General features: G+C 36.5%; 1 protein-coding gene across 3 annotated transcripts in view; it reads right to left on the reverse strand.

Annotated features, from left to right (window-relative positions):
* LOC149552870 (uncharacterized) overlaps nt 1-26,514 on the reverse strand; it is a 211,737-nt gene that overhangs the window by 128,211 nt on the left and 57,012 nt on the right. For all 3 annotated transcript variants that reach the window (XM_089788401.1, XM_089788402.1, XM_089788400.1), the window contains exon 3: nt 20,559-20,704. In XM_089788401.1, coding sequence (XP_089644527.1) covers nt 20,559-20,704 — 146 coding nt within the window. The remainder of the gene's footprint in view (nt 1-20,558; nt 20,705-26,514) is intronic.

Below are 26,514 nucleotides of genomic sequence, written 5' to 3' on the forward strand. Positions count from 1 at the left end.
TGATCGTCTCTTAAACCTGCTCTGATGCCATGCTAAAATTTTATAGATCAGATTTATTTATAAGTTGATGAATTTGGTAATAACTTAATAGTCTCACTGATGTTTCAGTGTTTCAGTTTGGACTAAAATAATAAATCTCACAATTTAAGATATAAAATATATTTGCAGTTTTGACCAGTGAAAGGGGTTGTTGACCAGTAACAAACAAAGTAGAAGACTTTGGTATATTCAATGTGTTTGATATCGTTTGGATACCCATCGACAGCGTTATTTATAAGGAGGTTTGAATAGTATTGGGAGACCCATCCATGAATGGACGTGTCTCCTACGTGGGAGGCACGTGCATTCATTGACATGTCTCCCATTTCACGGACATGACCGTAGTCGGAGTTTAACATAGACTTTTAAACTATTTGTAATCGCAGACCATCGCCTGTGACTAAGTCACTTCAAACTTTGATTTGGTGATTTGGATTTATGACATTTGATGTTTTAACATTTAATAAATTATGTATATATTTGATAGAGTTGGTAATATATATGTGTGTGTGTGTATGTGTATTATTTCTATAAATGTCAATTCATAAATTTCATACATATAAATATATATATAAGAGTTATATTCTATTTCATTTAAATTCACACTTTAAGTTTATCCGACTAAACTATAACATTAACAGTGGTGAATTTGTTTCTAACGAATTTGATGAATATTGTGAGAAATATTGCATCAAAAGATATTTTTCTGTAGCAAAGACACCACAACAAAACAGAATTGTTGAACGGAAGAATCAAACAATTAAGGAGATGGCTTGAACCTCACTAAGTGAAGCCAAGATATCAAATGAATTTTGAGTGGAAGCAGTTCAAACAAAAGTATACAGTCTTCATAATGTACTGTTGAGGCCTAATAGTAAGAAAACTCATTGACTTATGGAATGGTAAACCTGCTGCTCTCAAATATTTCAAAAAAATTGGTACAGGGTATTTTACTACAAGACATAATGATAATTTAGGCAGTTTTAATTCCAGATGTGATTAAGGTATATTTCTTGGTTACTCCTCTCATGGTAAGGCTTATAAATGTGTAATAGGTAGTCTCAGTACATACAATTATTTTTCTTGTATTTTCAAGTAATACTGCAAGGAGATTATATGACTATTTTTTCTAAGTAAATCTCAATAAAATAAGAAACTTCAATGGATATTTAAGCACCAAACCATGTTTAGCAAAGGACTTGTGAATCTGCACTAGTCAATCATGCATTAACTCACAGGCATAAACATTACAAACTTCTTTATCAAAAGATTTCTTTCCTGTATAAGCTATACAACTCACCAGGCACTGTCCATAAACCGTTTATTCAAGAATAAACAACTCAGTCAATAGAAAATGAAACCGCAAACCCTTCAAATAGGAATGGTTCCTCCTTGATGCCCTCTGAACTCAATGTTGATCGGCTAGATGAAGATTATCAGGCTCGACAGAAGCTTATATATCTATTAGGTACAGCAACTTATATGTCTTTAGACACAGACCTGGGTCATAATCCCAACACCCCTCAATGCATACCAATCTCAGCTCCTTAAGTCCATGGGTCACTATAGTGAGCTGCAGAGATCCTACATGGCCACCAATCTAAGGACCTTAAGCTCTCAACGTTGTATCAGGACCAATACTAGTTACTCGGCTGCAAATTTCTTGTGAAAACAGCAATATCTCCAGAACGCCACCACTACACTCATTTACCATTTCTGCTACGAAGTTCAAACTTTAAACCAGTCAAAGAAAAGCCTTGAAGCATGATTTGTTACTCATTTGCAAGCACCAGCTGAATTTCCAGAATATATCTTTCAATTGCATAGAGATTGTTTCTCATGAGGGATTTCATCCTCACAACTTAAAGATAAATTCTCCCACAATTCATAACTAACTAATTAATCCACCATACTCGAAATGAACTCTCAAAAGGCTTTTATAACATCCACAAGAGAGCCAACACAGTTCACCAGCCAATGTGGGATAAATAAAAACAATTCCTTCTGTATTTTAAGTCTCTTGTTCCCTAGTACCATTAATAAAGGGGGCATTTAATCTTTAAACAACTTTCCCTTTAAACCTTAGTTTCCATACCAGTAAAGTTAAATATTTTAATTTAATTATATAACTCAAATTTATTGTGAAATAAATAATGAATATCAAATGATTATTAAAATCTCCAGTCAATGTTAAACAATTACCATCAACATGATACCATCCAAAAATCACCGATGATATTTCTTTGACCCAATTGACTTACTATAAATAGTAAGTATCCCAAAACCACACCAAGACACCTTAGATTATCCTGCAACTGAAACTATCTAGGCAAAATGTATTCAATATCCCTTAAATGTCTTGGTTAACTTTCAGGACCATAGAGAAATATACTAACGACAACCTCATACTTCATGTGTTAAAAAGGGGGCATTGAAGTTCACCCTTCCTAATATTGCTTGTCCTCAAGCGCTTCAAGTTCTGGATGCTTCAAGATTTGTACACTTTCCCATGTGGCATCTTCCACTGGCAGATTTTCAATTTAACCAAGTACTCTCAAATGGTCCTTCAAAGTGTCCTCTCATAGTTGTCTATGGTAGCCTCTAGCCCCAATATCAATTTCCCCTCTTCATCCAAGCGAGGTAACTCTACTGATGGGACCACATTGTGACCTAGAGCTTTCTTGAGCCTTGAAAAATGAGATACATTGTAAACTTTGTTGCTTCTTGTTAATTTTAGCTCATAGGCAACTTCCTCAATGCAGCAGGAAACTCTGAATGGCTCATAAATCGTGCTTTAAGTTTATCTGCACCACCTCTTTTAAGTGTGGATTTCCTATAAGGCTTGAGTCTGTTTGAGATTACTTTGAATCCAATCACCGTAGGCCTTAATTTCAAAAGTGTGGACTTCTAAAGCATACATCTAGCCCCATTTTGTAAATATGAGCTCAAAACTTTGAGCATGTAGCCCTGTTAAGGAAATGCGTGGAATTAAATTTGCAAAATTAGGCCCTATGATGAAACATACGGGCCCTAAAATCAATGATATAAAACTGAAACATATAAAACTTGAGTGGTGGTATGTGGTTTTAATTTTCAAATGCATCGGCCCTATGATGAAACGTGTGCACCTATAACCAATGGTGAGGCCTAAATCTCAGCATGTAGGCCCTAAGTCAGGCTCTATAGCCCAATGTATGGCCTCAAATCAAGCATGTGGAACTAAGTAAGTAACGTCTGGACTTTTATTCATTAAGTCTGGACATGAAATCGAGAAGTACAGCCCCAAATCTGGGCATATATGTAATGGGGGCAGCTCTACAACCAAACATATGGGCTCTTGACCAATCAGAAAGGCCTTTAAACCTCAAACATGAGCCTAAACATGAAATGCATGGCACAACACTCAATAAGAAAAAAAGCCAATAACAGAAAATATGTGGATGTGAGCCTCAAATCTGGGCTTGAATTCAAACATATGGCCCATTAAATTCAAATGCTAGGGAAAAGATCTGAAGTATATAGGCCTATAATTAATAACTTGTGAGCTAAATATAAAGAATAGGTGCCTCAAATAAAAAATATATGGATTTAAAATCAATGAAGGCTTCATGAAATCAATACAAAGGCCTCACGAACTTAATGCAGGGCCTCAAGAAACTTATATGGAAAGACAGAATATTAATTGAAAGAGGTGTGTATTAATCTAGTTATGTTTCTAAAGGCCAGGTCGGCCTACATTGAGGAAAAACACCCCTTAAACATGATGACCCATATATAATTGGGTGTTGAAGCCACTTTAACACCCAATTCAAGTCAAATATCAATTGCAAATCAGATGATAATTGCAGATCAAAATTGAGGAAATGCAGATTGAACTGTCCAAATCAGGACAGTTAATTGAATGAAAACAGTGATGGTTTGAAGAATATTGTACCATATATCATACCAATTTCAGACCAGTATCAAGCCATTTTAGAAAATCGAGTTAGGCAGGCAATGAACTTTAATTGCAGACTTGGAGATATCAAAAGGTTGAAGACAACATCAAAGACAGGTCCAGATCCCATTATTTGAAATCAGAGTTTCCAAAATAATTGAACTAGGAAAAGAAAACCAGATCTTTCTAACGACAGTCCATTCTCAGATTTGAGTTTTAGACTCAGATTCTTATCACAAGGATCCAAGAAATTGGATTTTCTTTATAGTGTTTTATGATTGATGAAAGGGCTACAAATTGAATTAAATGAGGAATTCATGAAATGATCAAATTGTGTAAATCTGGATGCCTTTTCAAGGCTTCAAAACCTCTTAGCAGTCACTAAAAGGAAGATTACAATCATGTACTTGTAATGGCAAGGTGAAACCAAGTTAGAGAGAGTGGTATAATGTTTGATGTTGATTATGGTTAAATTTACCATCATTTCCATGCAGTTATGAGCTTAAATTCACTGTCCTACAAGTCTGATTTAGTTTTCTTGGTGACTGATTTTGATCCACCAGCAATTAGAAATTTAAGAATTGATATACTTGTTATCTCCAAAATCTGCACCCTAATTGCTTTAAGTCCTGAAACCCTCAGCGATTTTAGACAAACATTGGATCAACCAAAGGTTGTGGGTAACCTATAACCTGATTGAACCTCCAAATTCCAGGCCGGTTCCTATCTGATATATCTGATATCTCACCTATGCTAATGAAGACGTGAAATTTGTATGGAAAAGGGTAAAGAGGTAAACTTTGAAAAATGGAAAAACTAAATGATAAAAACTAAGGTGATACACCAAAATTGATAATGCGAATTAATATTATTCTTATAACACAATGAATGGTTTCAACATATAATAACAAAAACACAGCTTGAAAGCATTGTTAATTCACATAAATATTTAAAGAGAAGGTTAAGATATGAACATACGAAAGGAAATAAATCACAATCGAATATATCACCAAGTAAAACACAACTCAAAACCTATGAATCACAGATACTAGACATGGAAGATGCAAAATGAGACATTACCCAAAAGGTTTATTAATAAATCACAACTGAATAACATCAATCACCACAAAGCATACAACCAAATCCTTTACTCCAAAAGTTGAATCCAATGAAAACTGTATTACGATCAAAGGCCCAAATAACAATATCTCTGCATAATAGCTCATAAAAATCGAGAAAAAAATGCCAAGGATGAATATCACATGTACATCTCTCTCCTCTCAAAAATTGAACCCCTTCTCTATAAACAAGAGGGGTATATAACAATAATGAAACAACACCACCTTCCCACAAAATCAGGAAGTGAGGGTCGAAATATAGAGAACATTGTTTATAAAAATAGCCTAACAGCTTTAAAAACATGCCTCATGACTCCAAACTGTGCCTTGACCAAACACGCATGTAGACAAGTCCAAGAAGACTATAAATGCCAAAAACCGCTCCATAATTGACTCCAAAGTCATGAGTCTGATCTACGAGTCCAAAAATAGCAACTGAACATCTCCCTTTAAATTTGGCATTTTAGAACGTTAACTCCCTTCTTAACCTTTTGATGCTTCTAGTTAAACCTTTTAATCTTGAAATCACAATGCAAACTCTCCCTTTTATAATTGCCTTTAGAATTATTATTATTTAATAGTTGATTTATAACTTATCAACTAAAACAATAATATTTACAATTTATATACAATGCAATAATAATAAACTATTAATAAAAATAATAATATACACTTAAAGAATTAAGTTCCATACTATTATTTTAACTAATAATTTATTATTATCTTATTATAGCACTTTGCGGACCCAAAAATCTTATTGCATTGAATTTAATTTTAAGGCAAAAATAAACATAATACTCCAATCCATTATCTCTTTCATTTGGTCGATGACAGATGAAAGGAGGAAGAGTAAGGTTTGTGGAAACCACAGCCGCACCATTCTACATTCTGCGAATTTCTCTGCATCTTTCTTGATTTTGGTTCATTCTCTACTGGTATATGTCTTCGACGCCATTATATCTGGTGGGCATTCGTGTGAGCTTTATGCCATGAGCTTCTCCTACTATTTCGTGGCTCCTTGTAGCCGTGAGTGTTGCTCGACTAGGTCTTCTCTTTCATGTCGTAAGTGTGGTTGCATTCTCTATTTCTTGCCATGGGCTTCTCCTATCTGTTGTTTGATGTGAGTGTTGGGATCTTCATTCTCTATTTGTCGTGCTCCATTGTTCTTTTGGTGCTTTCCTCACCTATAGTCATGAGCTGTTCAAATCTAGTCCTTGTTTTATGGTATTTGTTGGATGTTTGTGCATGTTGTGAGTTTCTGGTCATGGGTCTTGGTCGGGTCTTCTTTCTCTATGCATTTTTCTGGATGCCATGACTAGACTCATCTTTATGCCAGCTATAGCCATTTGACGTGAGCGTTTTGACAATTCATGAGTGCTGAAGGTTTTCTCTGCATGGGTTCTTGTTGTAGCTGGTCTGGTTTTGTTTGTATGGCTGGAAGTAAGTTGTTGCAACCACCATTCTGGACTGGGCAATCAGGCTTGTTTCTTTTTGTACCTTCAAATGCCATTTATCAATTTTTATATGGTGTTGTTATCATGCCATTTGACCTAGCTGTGATCTCCTTGCTGTTATACTACTATTTCATTGTCTAGTTGTTGCTCTGGCATTACCTCTTCTTTCATTTGTAGCCGTTAATATGAATTCTGATCTCTGCACTTTCAGCCACCATAAAATGAATATGAAGGTTTTCTTGGAGGTTTTTATGTGAATCTTCTCTATGCCGTTTTGAGTGCTAGAGTCAATTTCTTAACTGCTCTTGCTCTGCTTTCTGTGAGTGCCTTCTATGGTGTTGTAACTGATTGACATTGTTTGTTGTTTGAACTGCCATTAGAGGGATTTTTTACTGCTGTTACTCCATGTCATGGCACTGGCTGTGTGTTTATTGTAACGGCTTGCTGCTGATGTCTGTTATATATAAAGATGCTGCCAAGTACAGCCCCTCTTGCATTCTTTGACAGAAAGGTAACTGATAAACTGGAAGATATACTCATAATCACATTCAGACTTTCTTTTCCTTTTGTCTCGATGCTTTTTTGTTGCTCTGAAACTTGCATCACTTAATTCCCCTTTCCAAAAGGATATTGAACTCCATCTTGTAGAGACTAATCAACCATCAAAGAAGGTTTAAAACCATTCATTTTCTCAACCAATTGTTCCTTTGCTCCATAATCTTGAAACACCACATTATCTATGACAGAATCTCATTGTTACTTCAAGTAGACCTCCTAAGTTTGCTCAATGTGTTCTTGCTTAAGTTTCTGCAATATTTCTCTTACTGCTGCTATATCACAAAAAGATGTATTATGCTTAAACATTTTCAGACTTTCTTGTTATTTCTTTGATGGCTGCATTTTCCATTCGTACTATTTTTTATATTTGTATTGCAATACTTTGATCATGTAATCTTGCAATTAAATATTATTGCTTGTTGCTGAAATATCCAAAATAAAACACCCTATACTAGCTACATCATTCCTTGCTGTTTGAATATAAGGATATCGCATTTTTATCTTTGGTATTTGTTCATCTTACTTTTCCTTTCTGATTCATTCTGTAGCCTTTTCACTTTTAAGCATGCTTGTATTGCTCTTTGCTGCAACTTGATGTTTTCAGCCCTATTATTCTATTTGAAACAAAAGGTTTCAAGCCTATTCGACTTGTCCCTTTAATGTTTGACTTTTTCTGATATTAAAAACAAACGTTTCAAATCAAATATGACTCATCCCTTTAATGCTTTTGTTTTTCATGATTGTCTTCTTTCTCTACTGATGTATGTCTTTATTTTGCTGAGATGTGTAGCATGTTAGGACTGTAAATGTGAGGTGAAGCGAGGTACTAGCATTGCTTAGATCCATTGGATCTAACATATCTTCTTTTTGAATGCAAGGCTGGAAAGCTTGGAGAAGATGCAATTTAGGGCAGCAAACAGATGGACGCGGATGGATACAACTTGACGAGTCATTATAGGCAATGACTGGTGCCCATGACCTTTCCTCTTATTATACTCCTTTCATGTTATTCATTTTAGTAGAGTAGGAATATATATCAATAGATAGAGACTACTCTCACGGTCAAATGTGTGAGAGAAATTCATTTTCAGCATCTTTGTTCATGCTTATAAATATCAATTGTACCATCATGGTGAATAATACAAAAACATTGTATATTATTTCAATATGAATAAAAAATGCTTGCTTTTTTGCAATTCTGAGTACAACTTGAAAGTGATAAACATGTATACTTTACTCCATTTGAGCATGCGTGAAAATTGAGTTTGATAAAATAAAATAAAACAAGATCTAACTAATATTGTATGGTAGGTTAGTCATCATGGATGGAAAAGGTGAAAACCCCAAGTCCAAGACCAAAGCTATAGATGGCTAGGATTTCAAGAGAAAACATGATGTGAAAGCTTCAAGCCAGCAAGTTGTAAGAAGTTCAAGGGTCAACTACAAACAAGATGCTTGCAAATCAAAGATCAAGAAAATGCAAGTCAAAGTGCAAGAAATCAAGGAACAAGTTATGAAAGAGAAGAACCAAGTCTACAAGGCAAGGTAGTGAGAAGTTTTCCAAGAGTAGAAGTTTATGAATAAAGAAAAGAATATTTATCAAGGCTATGAGATGAACATGTTAAGGTAAAGCCCACTCACTTTTGACCAATTGGAACATGCTAAATGTCCCAATGGAAGAGCTTCACCATAATGTGTCGATTTATTAAATATGCCAAGGGAGGAAAGAATAAGAGAAGAATATTCACAAGGATGACTTTCTATATATACAAGTTGCATTTTTTTATTGGTTCATTGAAAAAATGGCGTTTCCTACAAATTCCCTTCTTCTACAAGTTGTCATCTACACTCTTCTCTAATTGGTTAATAAAGGTCATGTTATTTTCTCATTGGCCCCATTGATGGATATCTTCTCTTGCAAACTTCTACCTAATCTATTTTCTTATTGTCCAATAAAAGCATTATAATTTTCTCATTGGCCTACAAGGTGGTGTTTCATTTTGATTGGCCTATTTGTCGGTGCATTTTATCTAATAGTTATATGCCTATTCTATTTTCTCATTGGTCCTTAAAAAGTAATGTAACTTTTTCTATCGGTCTACATGTTGGTGCTTAATTATGATTGGGTGGGCATTTAATATTTGCTAGTTGGGTTTATGGAGCCCTAATTAGGGCTCTTGTGGATCAATTTGCGCTATTGATTCTAATTTAATCTTGGCCATTCATTGTAATCAAGCTCCTTGTATAAAAGTTTTCTCTCATCAATTGCGAAGGAGTTATGTTGGAGAATTGTTGCCAAAGAAGTACTAAATTTTCTCTCTATTCATTTTTGTAATTGCACAATGGATGTCTATGATCACTTTGGAGTATTGCATGGTTGTTTACATCTCTCAATTAAAATAGGATTTTCTTCCAAGCACTTAGTATTTGCTTTAATTAGTTTAGATTGCATAAAAGTTATTGTGGAATCATCTTTGGTGTGCTTGTTTAGACCAAACCACTAGTTTCTTGTTGCCTGTAAGTATTTCTTGCATGGTCAAATGGCATAAAACCATGAGATTAACTTCCGTTAGTGCTTGCGCATTGGTTTGCATTCATAAATAGAATCAATGAAATGGTAGTAATATGAATGTATTTCAAGCATATCTTAGAAGATTGCACTAGGTGGATGGAGTTGATGACAAACTACACCTAGTAGAGTTGCGAAGATATTCACAAACCCTTGCATCCTAGGATAATAGAAGAAAGTAGTCTAAATTTGTAAGTTCAAGTTCATAGAAAGGGAGAAGTCATTAAATATTTATTGCACATTGTGAAGCCATATTATTGTAAGTCAAGTTGATAGACCTGAGTGAACATTGAAAATTCCCTCAAGATACCAACATATCATATTTTTACTACTAAGTGAATATTCATCATTTGAAGGAACCATGGAGTCACCTCAATGATCATTTTTTGCAATATTTAACATATAAGGTGTTTTTGTTCAAGAAAGGGTTGAAGGTTTGCTATTCCATTAGAATATTAAGTTTTCAATTTTGCATGTTGTAGTGGAACAGAATTGACATTAACAGGTTGGCCATAAGAAACTATAAATAGTCATATGATCTAAATCCATATCTTCAATTTGAAATGAGATAATTCAAAACTCCTTCAACCTTAGAATAGTAGGGCCCCATTAGAGGGAGGGGCCATGTTATGTATAACGTTGTGGTAGGGAAGAGGGCTTTGGAATTGGCTCAACTATAGTTGGGATGAGAGGGTTTGGGGGATTATAGGGAGCCCCATTATAGAGTAGGGTGTATAATCTATCCTTTCTATTTAAAGAAACCAATCCGAAACAACTAGGTACATGCCCTACTTTACTGGGGTAGGGAAGCCTCTACCTCTCTTCTTGGAAATGTATATAATCCTCTTGAAAAATGCATCTCAACTGTGGGATGGAGGGGCGGGGGAGGGATTTACTTTTTTTTAATTCTAGCAGGTTGATTACTGGTGAAGGTAACAGGATGATTAATGTAAAAGAAAGATTAAACAAGAAATTACTATTGAGGTTGGCTTCCAGCCCCAAACCATAATTCCCTCCACATAGATTATTCCTCCTGCCCTATGTTGAACCCTCTAAAAACTACGTTGGGTGGGTTGCGGAACAACTAATTATAATTCTGTCACCTTCCCCTCCTATTCAAGGCCTTAAAAAAATTCACCATAGAAATGCATTCTCCTTTCACCTACCATCCTTATCTTGGAAACTTGGTGGAATATGGGTTCAAACTCTCGGTACTGTCGAATTTAGATAGTTGCGATAGAGATTTTCTTACCTGAGACTACCTACAGTAAAGTTTTGTTGTGACAATGATCTTCTCCTATCATATTTTTAGCCTACACTTTTCATCGAACTACCCCATGGTTAAGCATGTGTTCTTTGGAGTTTCTCTGTGTTTTCCTTGAGCTCATGAGTTCTTGGTTCACATTCAGTTGGAATCGATTCATATTATTACTTGTTATTGTTTTCCCCTTATTGTGGTCTCTGTTGAATCATATGTGGCTTGGCACCATCTCTTCATTACCTCAGGCATCTTCGTCGCTTGTTCAACTATATAAATATGACTTGGCACCATTGTGGTATTTTCATTGGTTCGTGTATTTATGACTTCCGCTCAACTATGAAAGTTGTTGCGGTTTTTGAACAAGCTAATATCTGCTAAAGATTATTATTCACAGAACTTCCCTATGATATTGCAATGCCTCCACGGTGACACAATGATGCGACTATTTCAAGCATTGAATTATTTTCCAAGGAAAAACACATTATGGTTAGGTTGGCTATTATCGTATAGCCCAGGATGAGTGTAATGTTCTACCCTAGGAATGTGATAGCCGTACAATCCGACTAGAGCAATTTTTTTGTTCATAGGTCACAAAATTGGATCCGTACAGTGGCAGAGAGTGTATCAAGTGGTCGTACAGTGGGACTTATATGCAAGAGAGGTACAGAAGAGTCCATATGGGAGTTGTGAGGGTTGTACGGTGTGTGTACGGCCCACAAATGGAGTCCATACAGTGTACACAGAAGAGGCACAAAGGACCATACAACTTGCAATTGGGGAGTGATCTATACAGAGGTGAGTGGAAGTGAGGTGGCCATACGGTGAAGACACCCGGAGGGTCGTACATTAGATCTATCATACACCAACAACCGTGGGGAGTGCAAAAGGCCGTATGGTAGTCTTAGGAGGACCATACGGTAAAGGAGTGACAAAATGGATGGTGAGAACAGGAGGTCGTATGGTGTACCATGATGACTGGAGATGGATGGTCGGAATTCTTAGGATGGTGCACAGAGAGTTTTGTAGACTAACAGATAGTGTGAACAAATAGCAAGATTTTATGCAGATAAATAACAAATGGAAATACACCGAACAAAAGAGTAGATCAAACCAACACAATAGATATTCGCAATATGATGATGCTCCGACTTGCCAAATCCAAGCGAAGTGTTGTAGGTGATGAAATAGGGTGAGGGTTGAATCCCACAAAACCGGACAAAACCAAATAGGGAAGTTCTTTCACTTCCGAAATGGTGATCAATAGAGAACTCCAGTAGGAATTCACAGTACATAGAAATAATCCAAATAAAAATGCATACTTAAAGACTAACTACAAGCCGTGCTTAAATACTCGTCGGAAACTTCCCGAGGGTGTACAAAGGTAGCTAACGGCGACACAAACTATGGAAACAAAAATAAAAATGGATCCAAGATCAATCGGCCCATTAACAATAGTTTGATAATTTATTTATTTTATAACGGGAACATTATATTCCTCCCGTCCCAACTTTTGCTTGTCCTCAAGCAAATGCAATGCCAGGTGTTGGAGAATGTGCTCGCCCTCCCACATCGCGTCGTCCAATGACAAGTGTTTCCAGTGCACCAAATATTCCTTCACCGTACGGTTCCGCAGAGTCTTCTCACGTACTTCAATGATCTCGGCTGGTTCCAGGATGAGCTTGCCTTCTTCATTGATTGGTGGAAGGTTTGTGGCAACCATGACATTCTGCCCTATGGCCTTTTTCAGGCATGAAAGATGAAATATGTTATGAATAAAGCTTCCCTCCGGAAGTTCCAACTTGTACGCAACATCACCAACACGACGAACTACACGATAGGGGCCATAAAATCATGGCTTCAATTTTTCCTTTCCTTTTTCCTTCAATGAGGATCGCTGATATGGCTGGAGCCTGAGATAGACCAAGTCCCCTACTTCGAAACTCCTCTCCAGTCTGTGTCTGTCAACGTACATCTTCTGTTGATTTTGTGCCCGTTGTAAGCTTTCCTTCAAGCATCTGAGTATGTCCTATCCCTCCTGAAGCCAGTCTCTCGCCCTTAATGCGCGACTGTCACCCAGAATTGTGTAGATGAAGGAAAGGGGTTCGTACCCATACAAAGCTTTGAATGGTGCCATTCCGATGGACATGTGGTACGTGGTATTGTAGCAATACTCCCCTAGATGTATCCATTTGACCCACGCCCATTGTTGTGCCGAAACGTAGTTCCAAAGGTAACTTTCAAGCCATTTGTTCACAATCTTTGTTTGTCCATCTGTTTGAGGGTGGTAACTAGTACTTGGTGACAATTTTGTCCCTGCCAATCGAAATAGTTATGTCCAAAAGATACTAATGAATCGCCCATCCCGATCACTGACAATGTTTCGAGGTAACCTGTGCAGACGAAAAAACTTCTCTAAAAAACAAATCGGCAACTTTTGTAGCTTGAAAATCTAAGGGGATGGCGAAGAAGTGTGCATACTTTGTCAATCTGTCAACCACCACAAAAATAAAATCCTTTCCGTTCGCCTTGGGAAGCCCTGTTATGAAATCCATTGAGATACTTTCCCACTTATGTTCTGGAATCGGTAGAGGTTGCAGTAATCTAGCAGGTAGAGTATGTTTGGATTTGTTTTGTTGGTAGACTGCACACTCTCTTACATGCTGAAACACATCCCCTTTGGGTCCTTTCCATGAAAACCTCTCTCGGAGACTTCTATAAGTTTTGACGAAACTCAGGTGTCCTACCAAGGGTGAGTCATGTACTTCCTTCAAGATTTTTTGCTTTAATTTGGATTTCGGCACAAAAAATATCCTATTCTTATAGTAGATGATGTCATCCACCACTCTATACCAATCATCTTGGGTGTTGCCATCCATTAGCTCACAAGCAAATGCGGTTTTGGAGTATTCTACCAACAGATGTGCCTTCTAGTCAGTTGAAATCTGGTTTAGTGAGCAGATCGCGGGTTTCTTGGACAAGGCATCTACAACCACATTGTTCTTCCCTTTCACATATTCAATCTCAAAATCAAAAGCCTGAACCTTGCCTACCCATTTTTGTTGCCTTTCGTTCAAGTCCCATTGCTCTAAAAAATATCTCAAACTATTGTGATCCATACGGACGACAAACTTGGCACCCACCAGATACAGTTGAAACTTGGTTAGTGCATGTACGATGGCCAACATTTATTTATCATAGATGGAATATAAGCGTTCCGTTTGTGTAAGCTTCCTGCTCTCATAAGGTATGGGGTGTCTATCCTACATCAATATTGTGCCAATGCCTTCTCCGGATGCGTCGCACTCCAAAATAAACAGTCAAGTGAAATCGGGTAATGCAAGTAAGAGACAAGTGCTCATTGCCTCTTTCAATTTATCAAAAATGATTTGTGTCTTTTCGTTCCACTAGAAAGACCCCTTTCTTGTCAGATCCGTTAAGGGTGCGCTGAGCTGAGAGAATCCTTTAACGAACCTCTGGTAACAACTACACAGTCTGAAAAGTCTTCGCAAATCCGTGAGTGATTTTGGGGGAGGCCAATCAAGGATAGCCTGAATCTTCTCCTGATGAACTTGAACTCCATATTTACAAACAACATGCCCTAGGTACAATATTTCTGTCATACCAAATTCACACTTGGATTGCTTGGCGAACAAAGACCGCTCCTCCATGATCCTTAGGACTTCATTCAGATGCTTCAGGTACTCCTCTCATGTCCTACTATAAATAAGAAGATCATCAAAAATTACCATAAGTACTTATGCAATTGCTTGTTGAAAATGTGATTCATGCATGATTGGAATGTAGCAGGTGCATTTGTCAATCCAAACGGCATGACCAGAAACTCATAATGTCTATAGTGACAACGGAAGGCCATCTTTTCTACATCCTCCTCCCTCATGCGGATCTGATGGTATCTGGAACGGAGATGTATTTTTGAAAAATAGACCGCACCATGCAATTCATCCAGCAACTCATCTATCCTTGGAATGGATATCTATTCTTTATTGTTTTTTTGTTCAACGCACGATAGTCCACACACATGTGCATCGTCCTGTCCTCCTTTTTGACCAATACCACAGATGACACAAAAGGGCTAGAACTAGGATGGATCCATCCTTTCTCTAGCCATTCTTGAATCGTCTTTTCGATCTCATCTTTGAATTTCTTGGGATGGCAGTACGGTGTGGTTATGACCGGCTTGGCTCCTGCTTCCAACTCGATAGTATGTTCAAACACTCGATGAGGCAGTATGCTAGGAGGAATGTCAACGAAAACTTTATCATGTTTACTCAAAATATCCTAAGTTCATCATCTTGTGGAGGTGTCCGTTGTCCTTTTATAGGTTCCACTGAGATAAAACAGTGTGCAGCCCACGCAACGTCATCACACCGAAAAATTGCCTCCATCCGATGTGCAGAAACTTCCTTCGAACCTTCATTTTCCATACCACGAAGAAGAACCTTCTTTCCATTGACAACAAGAGTGAAGTCCATCTGTTTGAAACTCTAAGTGTATTCATCAAGTGTCTCCATCCACTGTATGCCTAGAAGAACCTTCATGTCATCAAGGTCCACTATGAAGAAATCCTCAGTCACCGTGTTATTCACCATTGTGATACTTAGCTGAGGAACAAGATGCGTGCAAGGTAGAAGTGTCCCTCTGGCAACCTTGACCTTAAAGCTTGTGTGCATCTCTGTAGGTAGACCTCTTGGCTTGACCATAGATGAGTTAATGAAGTGTAGAGTGGCTCCGCTATAAAGCATCGCCATAACCTTTGTCCTTGAAAGGTTCCCCGTACACGAAAAACTGTGCACCTCGGGCTACCGGCAAGGGTGATAGTCCCTCCGCATCGTACCAACGCTGCAATCCTTTCCGTATGGTTCAGACTAACCATGTTGGTGTTGTCGTGATGTTGGTTGCCTTCGGCGAGTGTTTCTTCCTATTTGTCCTCATCATTGAACACGACTTCAATGTAGTGTATTTTTCCTTTGCCTAGGCATTTGTCCAATGACAACTTCCGGAGGTTTATGAAGTCGTGTTCTCGTCCAATGACAACTTCCTAGGCGGAGGTTTATGATCTCTATCCCTCAAAAACGCCGATGGTTTGGGGTGTGAGTAATTTCGAGAAGATGATGTCGATGATGATGCCATGCTCTGTGCCTTCTTAATAGCCTCCGACAGAGTGGCAAGATTGAACCCTTTGACCCAACCTTTCAGTGGTTTTGTTAGTCCGTCCATGAAAAGCACTATATGTCTTCTTTCAGAAATGTTTGTGACCAAAACAAAGAGTTTATGAAATTCCACAATGTATCGGTCAACTGATCCAATGTCTCAGCTGTGCCAAATCTTTGAAATTGAGTTCTGAATCTTTACCATCAAATCGCTCTATCAATCTCTCAGTGAATTTCACGTAAGTAGTTATTTGATCATGCCCCAGTGTGATGGTGCCATGATGCCACCATTCATGCGCAACTCCCTCCAAGTGCAACGCCACAAATTTGATTGCTTCTTCTGGCATAGGATTCTACTGGAAGTAAGTATCAGCCTTCATTACCCACGCTTGCGCAGATATGGATCCGGATCCGTTAAATGGAGTCAAATTTACTTTACTCAACTTTCTTCTGAGATCATCATTAAAGTATCCTGGGTTTCCGCCTCCCAAATATCTCATTCTCAGATTCACGTAATCTTTGTAGGATATATTCTCCTCAAAATTCGCATTCTTCCAATTTTCTCTCAGTTGTTCTTGCATCTCTTCAAAGGTTGGTTGTTTCCCTCCATGTGGTGTCTGAAAAGACAACATGGAAGGTCGAGAGCGTGCTGGATGAGGGTTTGTTTTACCTGACACCGAGTCTGCGCTATGAACATTTTGTTCTCTGGATATTTTATTGTCTACCAACTTTTTGAGAGTCTCTTCCATGAGTCGCTGAGTATCGGTGATCTATGCCTAATTCTTTGCAAGTTCTCTCAGTAGTGCCACGAGTTCAACAGTTGTTGGTTCCGATTCAGCAACTATTCTATCAACGGAATGGGTTCTTTGTCTCTTTCGGCTATAAACTCTCATTCACTATTCACAGGCTGGCAGAATTGAAGCGCTCTGATACCACTGTAATGTTCCGCCCTAGGAATGTGTTGTACAATCTGACTGGAGCAATTTTTTTGTTTGTAGTTCATAGAATTGGACCCGTACAGTGGTAGAGGGTGTCTCAAGTGGTCGTACAGTGGGAGTTATATGCAGGAGAGGTATGGAAGAGTCCGTACAGGAGTTGTGAGGGTCGTACGATGTGTGTACGGTGGACAAATAGAGTTCGTACGGTGTATAGAGAAGAGGCACTAAGGACCGTACAACTTGCAATTGGAGGGTGAGCCGTACGGAGGTGAGTGAAAGTGAGGTGGCTGTACGATGAAGACACCTGGAGGGTCGTATAATGGATATGTCGTACACCAACAACTGTGGGGAGTGCAGAAGGCCGTACGGTCAAACTAGATGATCGTATGGTGGTCTTAGGAGGATCGTACGATGAAGGAGTGACGAAATGGATGGTGAGAACGGGAGGTCGTAAAGTGTACGATGATGACAGGAGATGGAAGGTTAGAATTCGTAGGGTGGTGCACAGAGAGTTTTGCAAACTAACAGATAGTGTGAACAAATAGCAAGATTTTATGCAAATAAACAACAAATGGAAATACACCGAACAAAAGAGTAGATCAAACCAACACAATAGATATTCACAATATGATGATGCTCTGACTTGCCAAATCCGAGCAAAGTGTTACAGGTGACGGAATAGGGTGAGGGTTGAATCCCACCGAAACAGGGTAGGTCTTTCACTTCCGAAATGGCGATCAACAGAAAACTCCAACAGGAATTCGCAATGCATAGAAATAATCCAAATAAAAATGCATACCTAAAGACTAACTACAAGCCGTGCTTAAATACCCGTTGGGAAACTTTCCAAGGGTGTACAAAGGTAGACAACGGTGACAAACTACGGAAACAAAAATAAAAATGGGTCCGAAATCAATCGGCCCATTAACAATAGTTTGATAATTTATTTATTTTATAACAAGAACATTACAATGAGTGTTATTGAGAGCTGGGAGTTATGTATGTATGTATGTTTGTTTGTTTCCATCAGAAGCTGGGTGCATGTGTGTTTCCATCAAGAGCTGAGTGGTTGAGTGTGTATTGAGCATCTTGTATAATCAGTTATGTTTGTCCCTTGTATTCCTTCACAAATTGGGAGCGAGATGAGTTAGCATTGTGGCTCATATGTTGCTATGATTTGGAAACATCTTGTACATCATAACTCCTGTCAATTCATTATAATGTAATGGTTGTCCCTTTTGTTTTCCTCAGATAAGACTATCGCAGGTTGTTGAGTATTGGTTGCACCGTTGCATAACTGGATGTTACATTATTGCTTAGTTACCCTCGTTCGCTGGTATGGCATTCAGACCAGGTCTGGGTTTGAACCAGTACCTGGTCCAGGTCCAATTCGTCAAAAATACGTCTGCCTTTGGTTTGAGGCAATCAAGTTCAAATTGGTCCCAAGTAAAAAGAACTATGGTGAATTGGTCAAAAACAGATTGAATTTGCAGGGAACTGTGTTGAACTGGGCCTCACGGACAGCATTTAAGTCATTTTTTTGGACATATTTATAATTTTTGAGTTCCTAAACCCTAAAGTGAATGTAAATGGTGTATGCTGGCTTCTAAGACTCATTTGTGGTGTACAAGTAAGTTATTTTGTGTTGAGAAAGAGCAAATAGGTGGTTGATTGTATGATACTATGTGACATCCTAATTTTGACTTATGCTTATAGACTTCATAAATATGAATATACATAATTTTTACATGTTTTTGTACGAACGAACTCAAACCGCTTTCCAAATTTTGACACACCAGGAAACCGGTTCTTTGAACTCGAACATCGAATCAAACTCAAACCAGTAACTAAGTATTATTGTATGGTCAGTAATTCTCAGAATAGTGAGAGACTTCAGCATATGTAGTATTTATGATTCCTGTGTCTGAAGAACAATTTTGTTGTATGATAGAGAAGACAGTGATTGAAATAAGATCAGTTTACATGAATTTTTACAGCAGATGTTTTCATTCTTCAGATAAAGAAGATGGTGATCTATATGCTTCTACTGGTGATTTATGTGTTGAATATGCAGCTTCCATCTCAGTTATGTGTCTGATATAAAATACAGAATTCTTCTGTACATATCTTGTATGTCAGAAATATCTGTGAGATCCTAGTAGCATATGATATGTTGTTTTTGTGTAGCTAAAATGTTCAACTGAGATGGAAGGCTTATGGATTGACTGTTTAGTGCCATCAATCATAAGCAAGAAACTTTTGTATTTGTTTTGAGAACATACAACAGAGGATCTACTTTTCAGGTGCGGGTGGGTTTTTACCTTGAGTTGGAAGGTTTTCCCCAGGTAAATCTTTGAGTCATCTGTTTGTATGTTTTTCAGATTTTCTGTTTATTGCATTCCTATTGTTCTGTTTTAAACCTTAACACATACAAGACTACGATATCATGGCAGTAATTTAATTGTGCAGCTAAATATATTTTTCTTGATCAATTTGCTTTTATGCTTGAGGAGAGGTTTATATAAATTGTGTTTATTTAAGTCCTGTAAATAAATTTGATATAGCTACTTTGTTCCCCTAAAATAAAGCTCTCAAAAAAATTTACAGAACCAACAAACCCATTTCCAAGATTGATGCAAGAAAAGACAAAGACATGCTCTATCAATACTTTAGATGAGTTAAATAGTTCCAAGGTGTTACCTTGATGAGTTTATCTAAATGGACACTAAAGGGAAATATTAGAGCATAGTTTCCATTAACCACACAATGTTTTAATCTTTAGCATTTAGGCCATTATATCTACTCATATATTTTATTAAGAAACTTGTCATAACAATTAAGTTATATAGCCAAATGATAGATACGTAATATTTGCTGATGTTTAAAATACAGTAATGATATTCAAGAAAGAAATAACATCCAGTTACAATAGTAATGGTTAATTTTTATTGTCCACTTTCCATTTTATTTGAATATTCTTACTGTATCTGGATTGGCGCCTGCTGGCATCTAATATTTTCTTGTTATGCAAAGATTTAGTAAGTTGTGATGTTGCATCAGATATAATTTATCTAAGCCTTTTATAATTGTTTTCTGCCTATGAATCTATGGTAAAGAAGGGCAGTATCTTTGATTGTGATAAGACTGATTTCAATATTTCTTCCAGGCCTTTACTTTAAACAACCAGAGGCAGGTGCCAGATATCATGCACCTGTTTTTGTAAATGACATTCAAATTAATAAAAAATTCTACATACCAAATCAAAAACATATAATAAAAAAATGATTTGAGTTGTAACAGCTTTATAAGCATATTTAAGGAAAGCCTCATTTCACATCAGATACATTTTTGTTTTCCAAATAGCAACTTCTACGTGATATAATCTTTTCCATGATTCATCAATAAGAAAGAAATACAAGTGTTTACAAATAAAATAATATATTTCATGGCAGCCATGTGTTCAAAATGAAAAAGGCAAAAGATTGACATGACAAAAGGTCATTCAGAGTTTACTTTCCATCCACGAGACTTAGATTCTTCAGCATTGTAATCAGAGGCACTCCTCAACATTTCAAGAAATTCCCAGACCTCAATTTCATATTTCTCTACTACAGTTTCAATATTAGTCCCCATTTCAACATTCCCTCTAATTTCTTCCCCTGTCAACCAATGACATTTGTTAAAATCATATTTGAGATTTGAATAGTTAATTTGTAAACAGAGGACCTCAATATGCAACATAAAAATAGTTTATCAACTGCTTGAAAAGCTGAAATTTACAAAACTAAAGCAATTTGAACTACTGTGTCACTTATAAGCAGTAATATTATAATATTGTTCACAATTTTCTTATCTGCAGAGAAAGATCGCTTGATTTTTTTCTTTTAATCGCATCAAATTGTATCTGATGTCAAAGAAAAAACCCCTCAAACAATTAATCATGTACAAAAAGTGATGATTCAGTAATTGAGGGTGGACTAAGCAAACATTCCCTGATAGAGGTTTTGGATCAATTACTGATCAAAAAGTTATGTAAAAATTCATTTTCAAGTTAACCCTTTCATAACATCAGCATGTTCAGCATACACCCAAAGAAACAGATCTGTAACAGCCCAAGTATTAATATCATTATATCAATGAACTGGGGAACCTTCTAAGTTGTTTTGGTTGTACATAGAAAATATAACAATATCATTCACAAGATGTTACTGTTATAGACCAGCTCTGGTATGTGGTCCCTGAATCATTTACTGGATCTTCTGAATTATTCAACAAATGCAAATGAGCTAACTGGACTGTGTTGCAATCTGGTCAGCCAGTCCCAGATAATACTGTACCAGTATGAATTGAGTATCAATGTCAAGAAATTTTAATCATTGTCACTAATTTGGAAACTTCGTGAAATTTTAAATATTCTATCCAAGCTGAGTGGAAAGCAAAAATCTTTAAGAAGAAACAATGCTCTTGACTTCAATTCTCTGTTATTATGTACAGTTTGATACATGTTTTAGATCAAGTATGCATCTTTTACTGTTTTTTCTTAACTATGAAGATGGTTTGACATATGCTGAAATTGGGATAAGCTTGTACACGTAGTTGCAGGATGCATGCCCTGCCCCTGCGCATCTGGATCAGATGCTTCATCTGGATGCATTCATCCAGGATGCATATCTTGGACCGTGAATTTCTATAGTATATATTCTTTAGTTCTTTAATATATTCAGCAGTTGACATTGATCAGTGATGAAGTATCATACCAAAATATGATCCTGACAAAACTCAATGGATCAAGAACAATTAAAAGGCTATGAAAGTAATTATGGATGCAATTAGGGACCATATAGTTCCTATTCTATCAAAATGTGATACTGTATATCAAATGTTCAACTCTCTTGAAAATAGATACGAAAAAAACCAACACTAGCAAAATCCTTGCATTGAAAAGACAACTTCACCATGTGAAAATGAATAAGGGAGAATCTGTCACAGCATGTTTTATGAGGATCACCAAATTGAGATATCAACTTTTCAATAGTTGGTAATCAGATTGACAGTAGAGAATTAACATTAATAGCTCTAGGTGGCCTTCCAACATCATGGGAATCATTTATTCAAGGAATAAGTGCACAGTCAAAACTCCCTAAATTTGATAGGTTGAAAACAGATTGCTTACAAGAAGAATCTAGGCTGATCACCAGAGGAAACAATCAAAATGTTATAAACGAAGACATCCATTTATTAAACAACTCTCACAAGAAAGGAAAGAAGAAAATTTTCAAAAGGAAGAAAAATACATATGGAAAAGGCTCTTCTAAGAAGAGGAAGGATATATCTCAAATACAATGTTTCAGATGTGATCAATATGGACATTATTTTATCAAGTGCCCTGATAGAACAAAACAACAAGCCTCTTTTGCTGAAGTTGGAAAAGCTAATACAGAACATTATTCAAAGAAACTTATTTTCCATTCAGACTTATCAAACCAAGTTTCAAATAACCTCAACACATGGGTGATTGATAGTGGATCCTCACGACATATTATGGGATTTAGAGAACATCTAGACACTTTGGTAGAAGAATCTAACGAAGAACTAGCTATTGAGGATGATTCTGACTATCCAGTAAAGGGGATAAACCTGCACCATCAATTTGAAATAGGCATATCCCTTCAACTCACTGGAGTATTATTTATACCAAAGATAAAAATAAACCTAGTCTTCATTTCTACACTTAAAGACAAAGGGTATAGACTCTAGAGTAACCTTCATAGCTGGAAAACTTTTGGCACGGCCAAAGAATTCCACTGTAAAGAAAGCACATACTATAGGAATAATCAAGGATGTTTATACAAACTTTGCACTGATTCAAATCATGCCCTAATCCATGAGACTTCTAACTCAAATGAAATTTGGCATAGAAGACTAAGGCATCTTCAGTTTTGCACTCTAACTTCAATAGAGAAAATGGTGACTGGGTTGCCCAAACTATATCAAACACATGAAGGAGCACGCAAAGGTTTGCTCTAGGAAAGGATACGGACTTTTCAAAATAGTATTAGAAAAACTCAAAATGTACTAGAACTAGTCCATTCTCATTTGTGTAGACCGGTGTTTGTAACCTCCATGGGAGGATTCTTTACTATATAATTTGTGTAGATGATTTCTCTAGGAAAACTTGGATATACTTTCTTAAGTATAAAGAGTTTGAGGAAATCCTTAAAAGGTTCAAGGAATTCAAAGCTCTTGCAGAAAACATGTCCGAGAAGAAAGTCAAAACACTAAGAACAAATAATGGGAGGGAATACACGTCAAAAAAATTTAAATAATTTTATATGAATGCTTGAATCAAGAGGGAGTTTATTGTTCCTTATAATCCACAACAAAATGGAGTTGTTGAAAGAAAGAAAAGGACCATTGTAGAAGCTGCTACAGCCATGTTGTACGATCAAAACATAGAAACTTCATTTTGGGATGAAACCTCTAGGACAGCTGTCTACAGTCAAAATAGATGACCTCCCTCACTCCTTGATTTAAAAAATCATGAACAAGAATCCACCGCTATCAAACTTGACATAAGTCATCGAAGGATATTTGGGTGTCTTGTCTACATTCATTTGCCTTAAAAAAGGGGTCTAAGTTAGAACCCATAAGCAAGAAAGGAATATTTGTGAGCTACAGTGAGACATCTAAAGCCTACAGAATATACATACTTGGACAAAGATTGATTGAAATGAGCACATATATCATCTTGAAGGAAGACATTGCTTTCAGAATATCCAAGAGCTCTCATGAGATAGAAATTCAAGATCCTCCTAAAGATATGGAGAAGGATCATGCTCTTGAGGTTCAGAGGGAGCCTCCCAAACAAACTATAAATGAAAATCAGACCATTCTAGTAGATGAACCTAATAATAACAAAAAGAGACCACTTTGGGCCAAAAAGATAATTCAAAAAGCTGAAAATTATGCACCACTCAAAGGAACTTTCAGAGAAAGTAAGGGACCCCACAAATTTTCTAGCTATGTTGCCTTGATGAGTGAGATCATAAAATCAGAACCTACCTATGTTGAAGAAGCTCTTAAACATCAAGTATGGAAAGATGCTGAGGTAAAAGAGTATCCGTCCATTGTAAAGAATGATGTGTGGGACATAGTGCCAAGACCAAAAGGAAAATCTGTTGTTTCTTCAAAATGGCCCTTGTGTTTAAGATCAAACATGTTGCAGATGGCAATATTGAGAAACACAAGGCCCGGTTTGTTGTCAATGGTTTCTCATAGAAAGAAGGTATTGATTATGAAGATACTTTTGCACATGTTGCATGTTATACCTCTACCAGAGCAGTGATAGCTATTGCAATGTCTAAAGGATGGAAAATCCATCAAATGGATGTGAAGACTACATTCCCGAATTGAACGACTAAAGAAAAAAATCTATTTAGAGCAACCTAAAGGTTTTGTCATACATAATGTTGAATCACATATATGCAAATTAAACAAAATTTTATATGGATTTAAACAAGCCCCCTAAGCTTGGTACGAGAGGATTGATCACTATCTTGTGGGACTAGATTTTTCCAAGAATGATGCAAATTAAAACCTCTACTTTAAGGTAATTAATGGTAATATGTTAATACTTATTTTATATGTTGATGACCTGCTAATTACAAGGGAAGATCGCCTACTCTTTCAGTGTAAGAGAGATCTAGCTACAAAATTTGACATGAAGGATTTAGACATTTTATATTACTTTCTTGGGTTAGAAGTCTGGCAGAAATTAGATGGCACCACTCTTAATCAAGGAAAGTATACTATTGACATTCTAAAGAAATTTGGAATGTTGGACTATAGACCCATGTCTACACCCATGGAAACTAATTTGCACAAATTGAAGGAAGCAGCAACAGAATCAAAGTTTGCAGATGCCAGATATTACTCTCTATGGACAAATAATTGGATCACTAATGTATTTGGTCAACACAAGAACGGATAGATGTTACACAGTGAATGCTCTTAGCTAGTTCTTGTGCGAACCTAAGGAGAAAACCTTGTTGTTGCAAAACATATTCTAAGAAACCTTCGAGGTACAATTGGATATGGTCTTAAATACAAAAATATAGACCTAGACCTACATGGATACTCTAACTCAAATTGGGCAGGAAGTGTAACTAGATGGAAAAGCACATCAGGATGTTGCTTCAATTTAGGATCAGCTATGATCTCATGGATCAGCAGGAAATGGTCATCAATTGCTTAAAGCTCTACAAAAACTGAATACATTGGAGCCTCTATTGGAGAAAGAGAAGTAGTATGGCTTAGGAAATTTCTTGTGGGAACCTATTTGGTTAGTCCCTGAATCCTACAATTATCCGTTGTGATAATTAGAGTTGCATCAAGCATTCAATGAATCTAATGTTCCATGATAGATCAAAACACATTAAGATTCCTTATCAATATGTTAAAGACATATGGTAGAAAGGAATGTGATTCAATTAGAGTATATCAGTACAAGTGATCAGACAACAGACATTCTCACCAAACCCCTACCCAAGGTAAAAGTTGAACATTTTTGGAATAAACTTGGAATGGTTGAAAATGTAAGTCAAACTTGAGATTGAGTCTCAAAATTATTATTTATTTGTACTAATATATAAAAAGACTTTTAATGTGTAAACTCTTTTGTTGTCATGTGTGTGACTCCATGACTTTATGGGCCCCTATGGACATTATTGAAAGGTGACAAATTTTTCAAATAATAAGCACATGTAATTGACATTGTAAGGCAATAACTTTACAATGATTTACTTCACTATCGTGATGGATATCATGTAACTTGATATCCATAGACATGTCATGAAAGTTAGTGTCTCGTGGACATTTGATAGATATCATGAGACTTGATATCATTTGAAGATCATTATGATCCTTAAAAGATTTATCATGGTGGATATTGTATCCATGGATCTACCATGATTTTTATGGTAGACATCACGAGACTTGATGTCAGTGCACATTTCGTATGGATATTTGTGTTATGAAGAATGTCGTGTGACTTGATATTCTTAAGCATATCATATCATTTGATATCACGAGTAAGGTGATATTGTTATGATCTATACTTGGATAGATTTTATCTTCCCTAGCGAAGAGAGACTATTTAAATTATAGCTTCAATCAAATAAACAATGGATGATAAAATCAATATAATGATCTATAGATTATATGCATGTATATACATCAATATACATTGTGTATATTAATGCATATACATACATATTAAATATCATATCATTATATTGATTACAATTATTACTTATCACCCACGATAATCTAATTATCATTTTCAAGTATAAATCTAAACTATCAATCTGTTTTGATTCATTTCTATTGTCATTTATATGTATCAATATCCAATCATGATGTAGGGAGCATTGTAAAAAGTGTGGTTATGGGCCTTTTAACAAAATCGTTG

This window comes from Cupressus sempervirens, chromosome 6 (assembly GCF_028749045.1).
Source record: "Cupressus sempervirens isolate cs-2001-9-10 chromosome 6, ASM2874904v1, whole genome shotgun sequence".
NCBI classification, from domain to species: domain Eukaryota; kingdom Viridiplantae; phylum Streptophyta; class Pinopsida; order Cupressales; family Cupressaceae; genus Cupressus; species Cupressus sempervirens.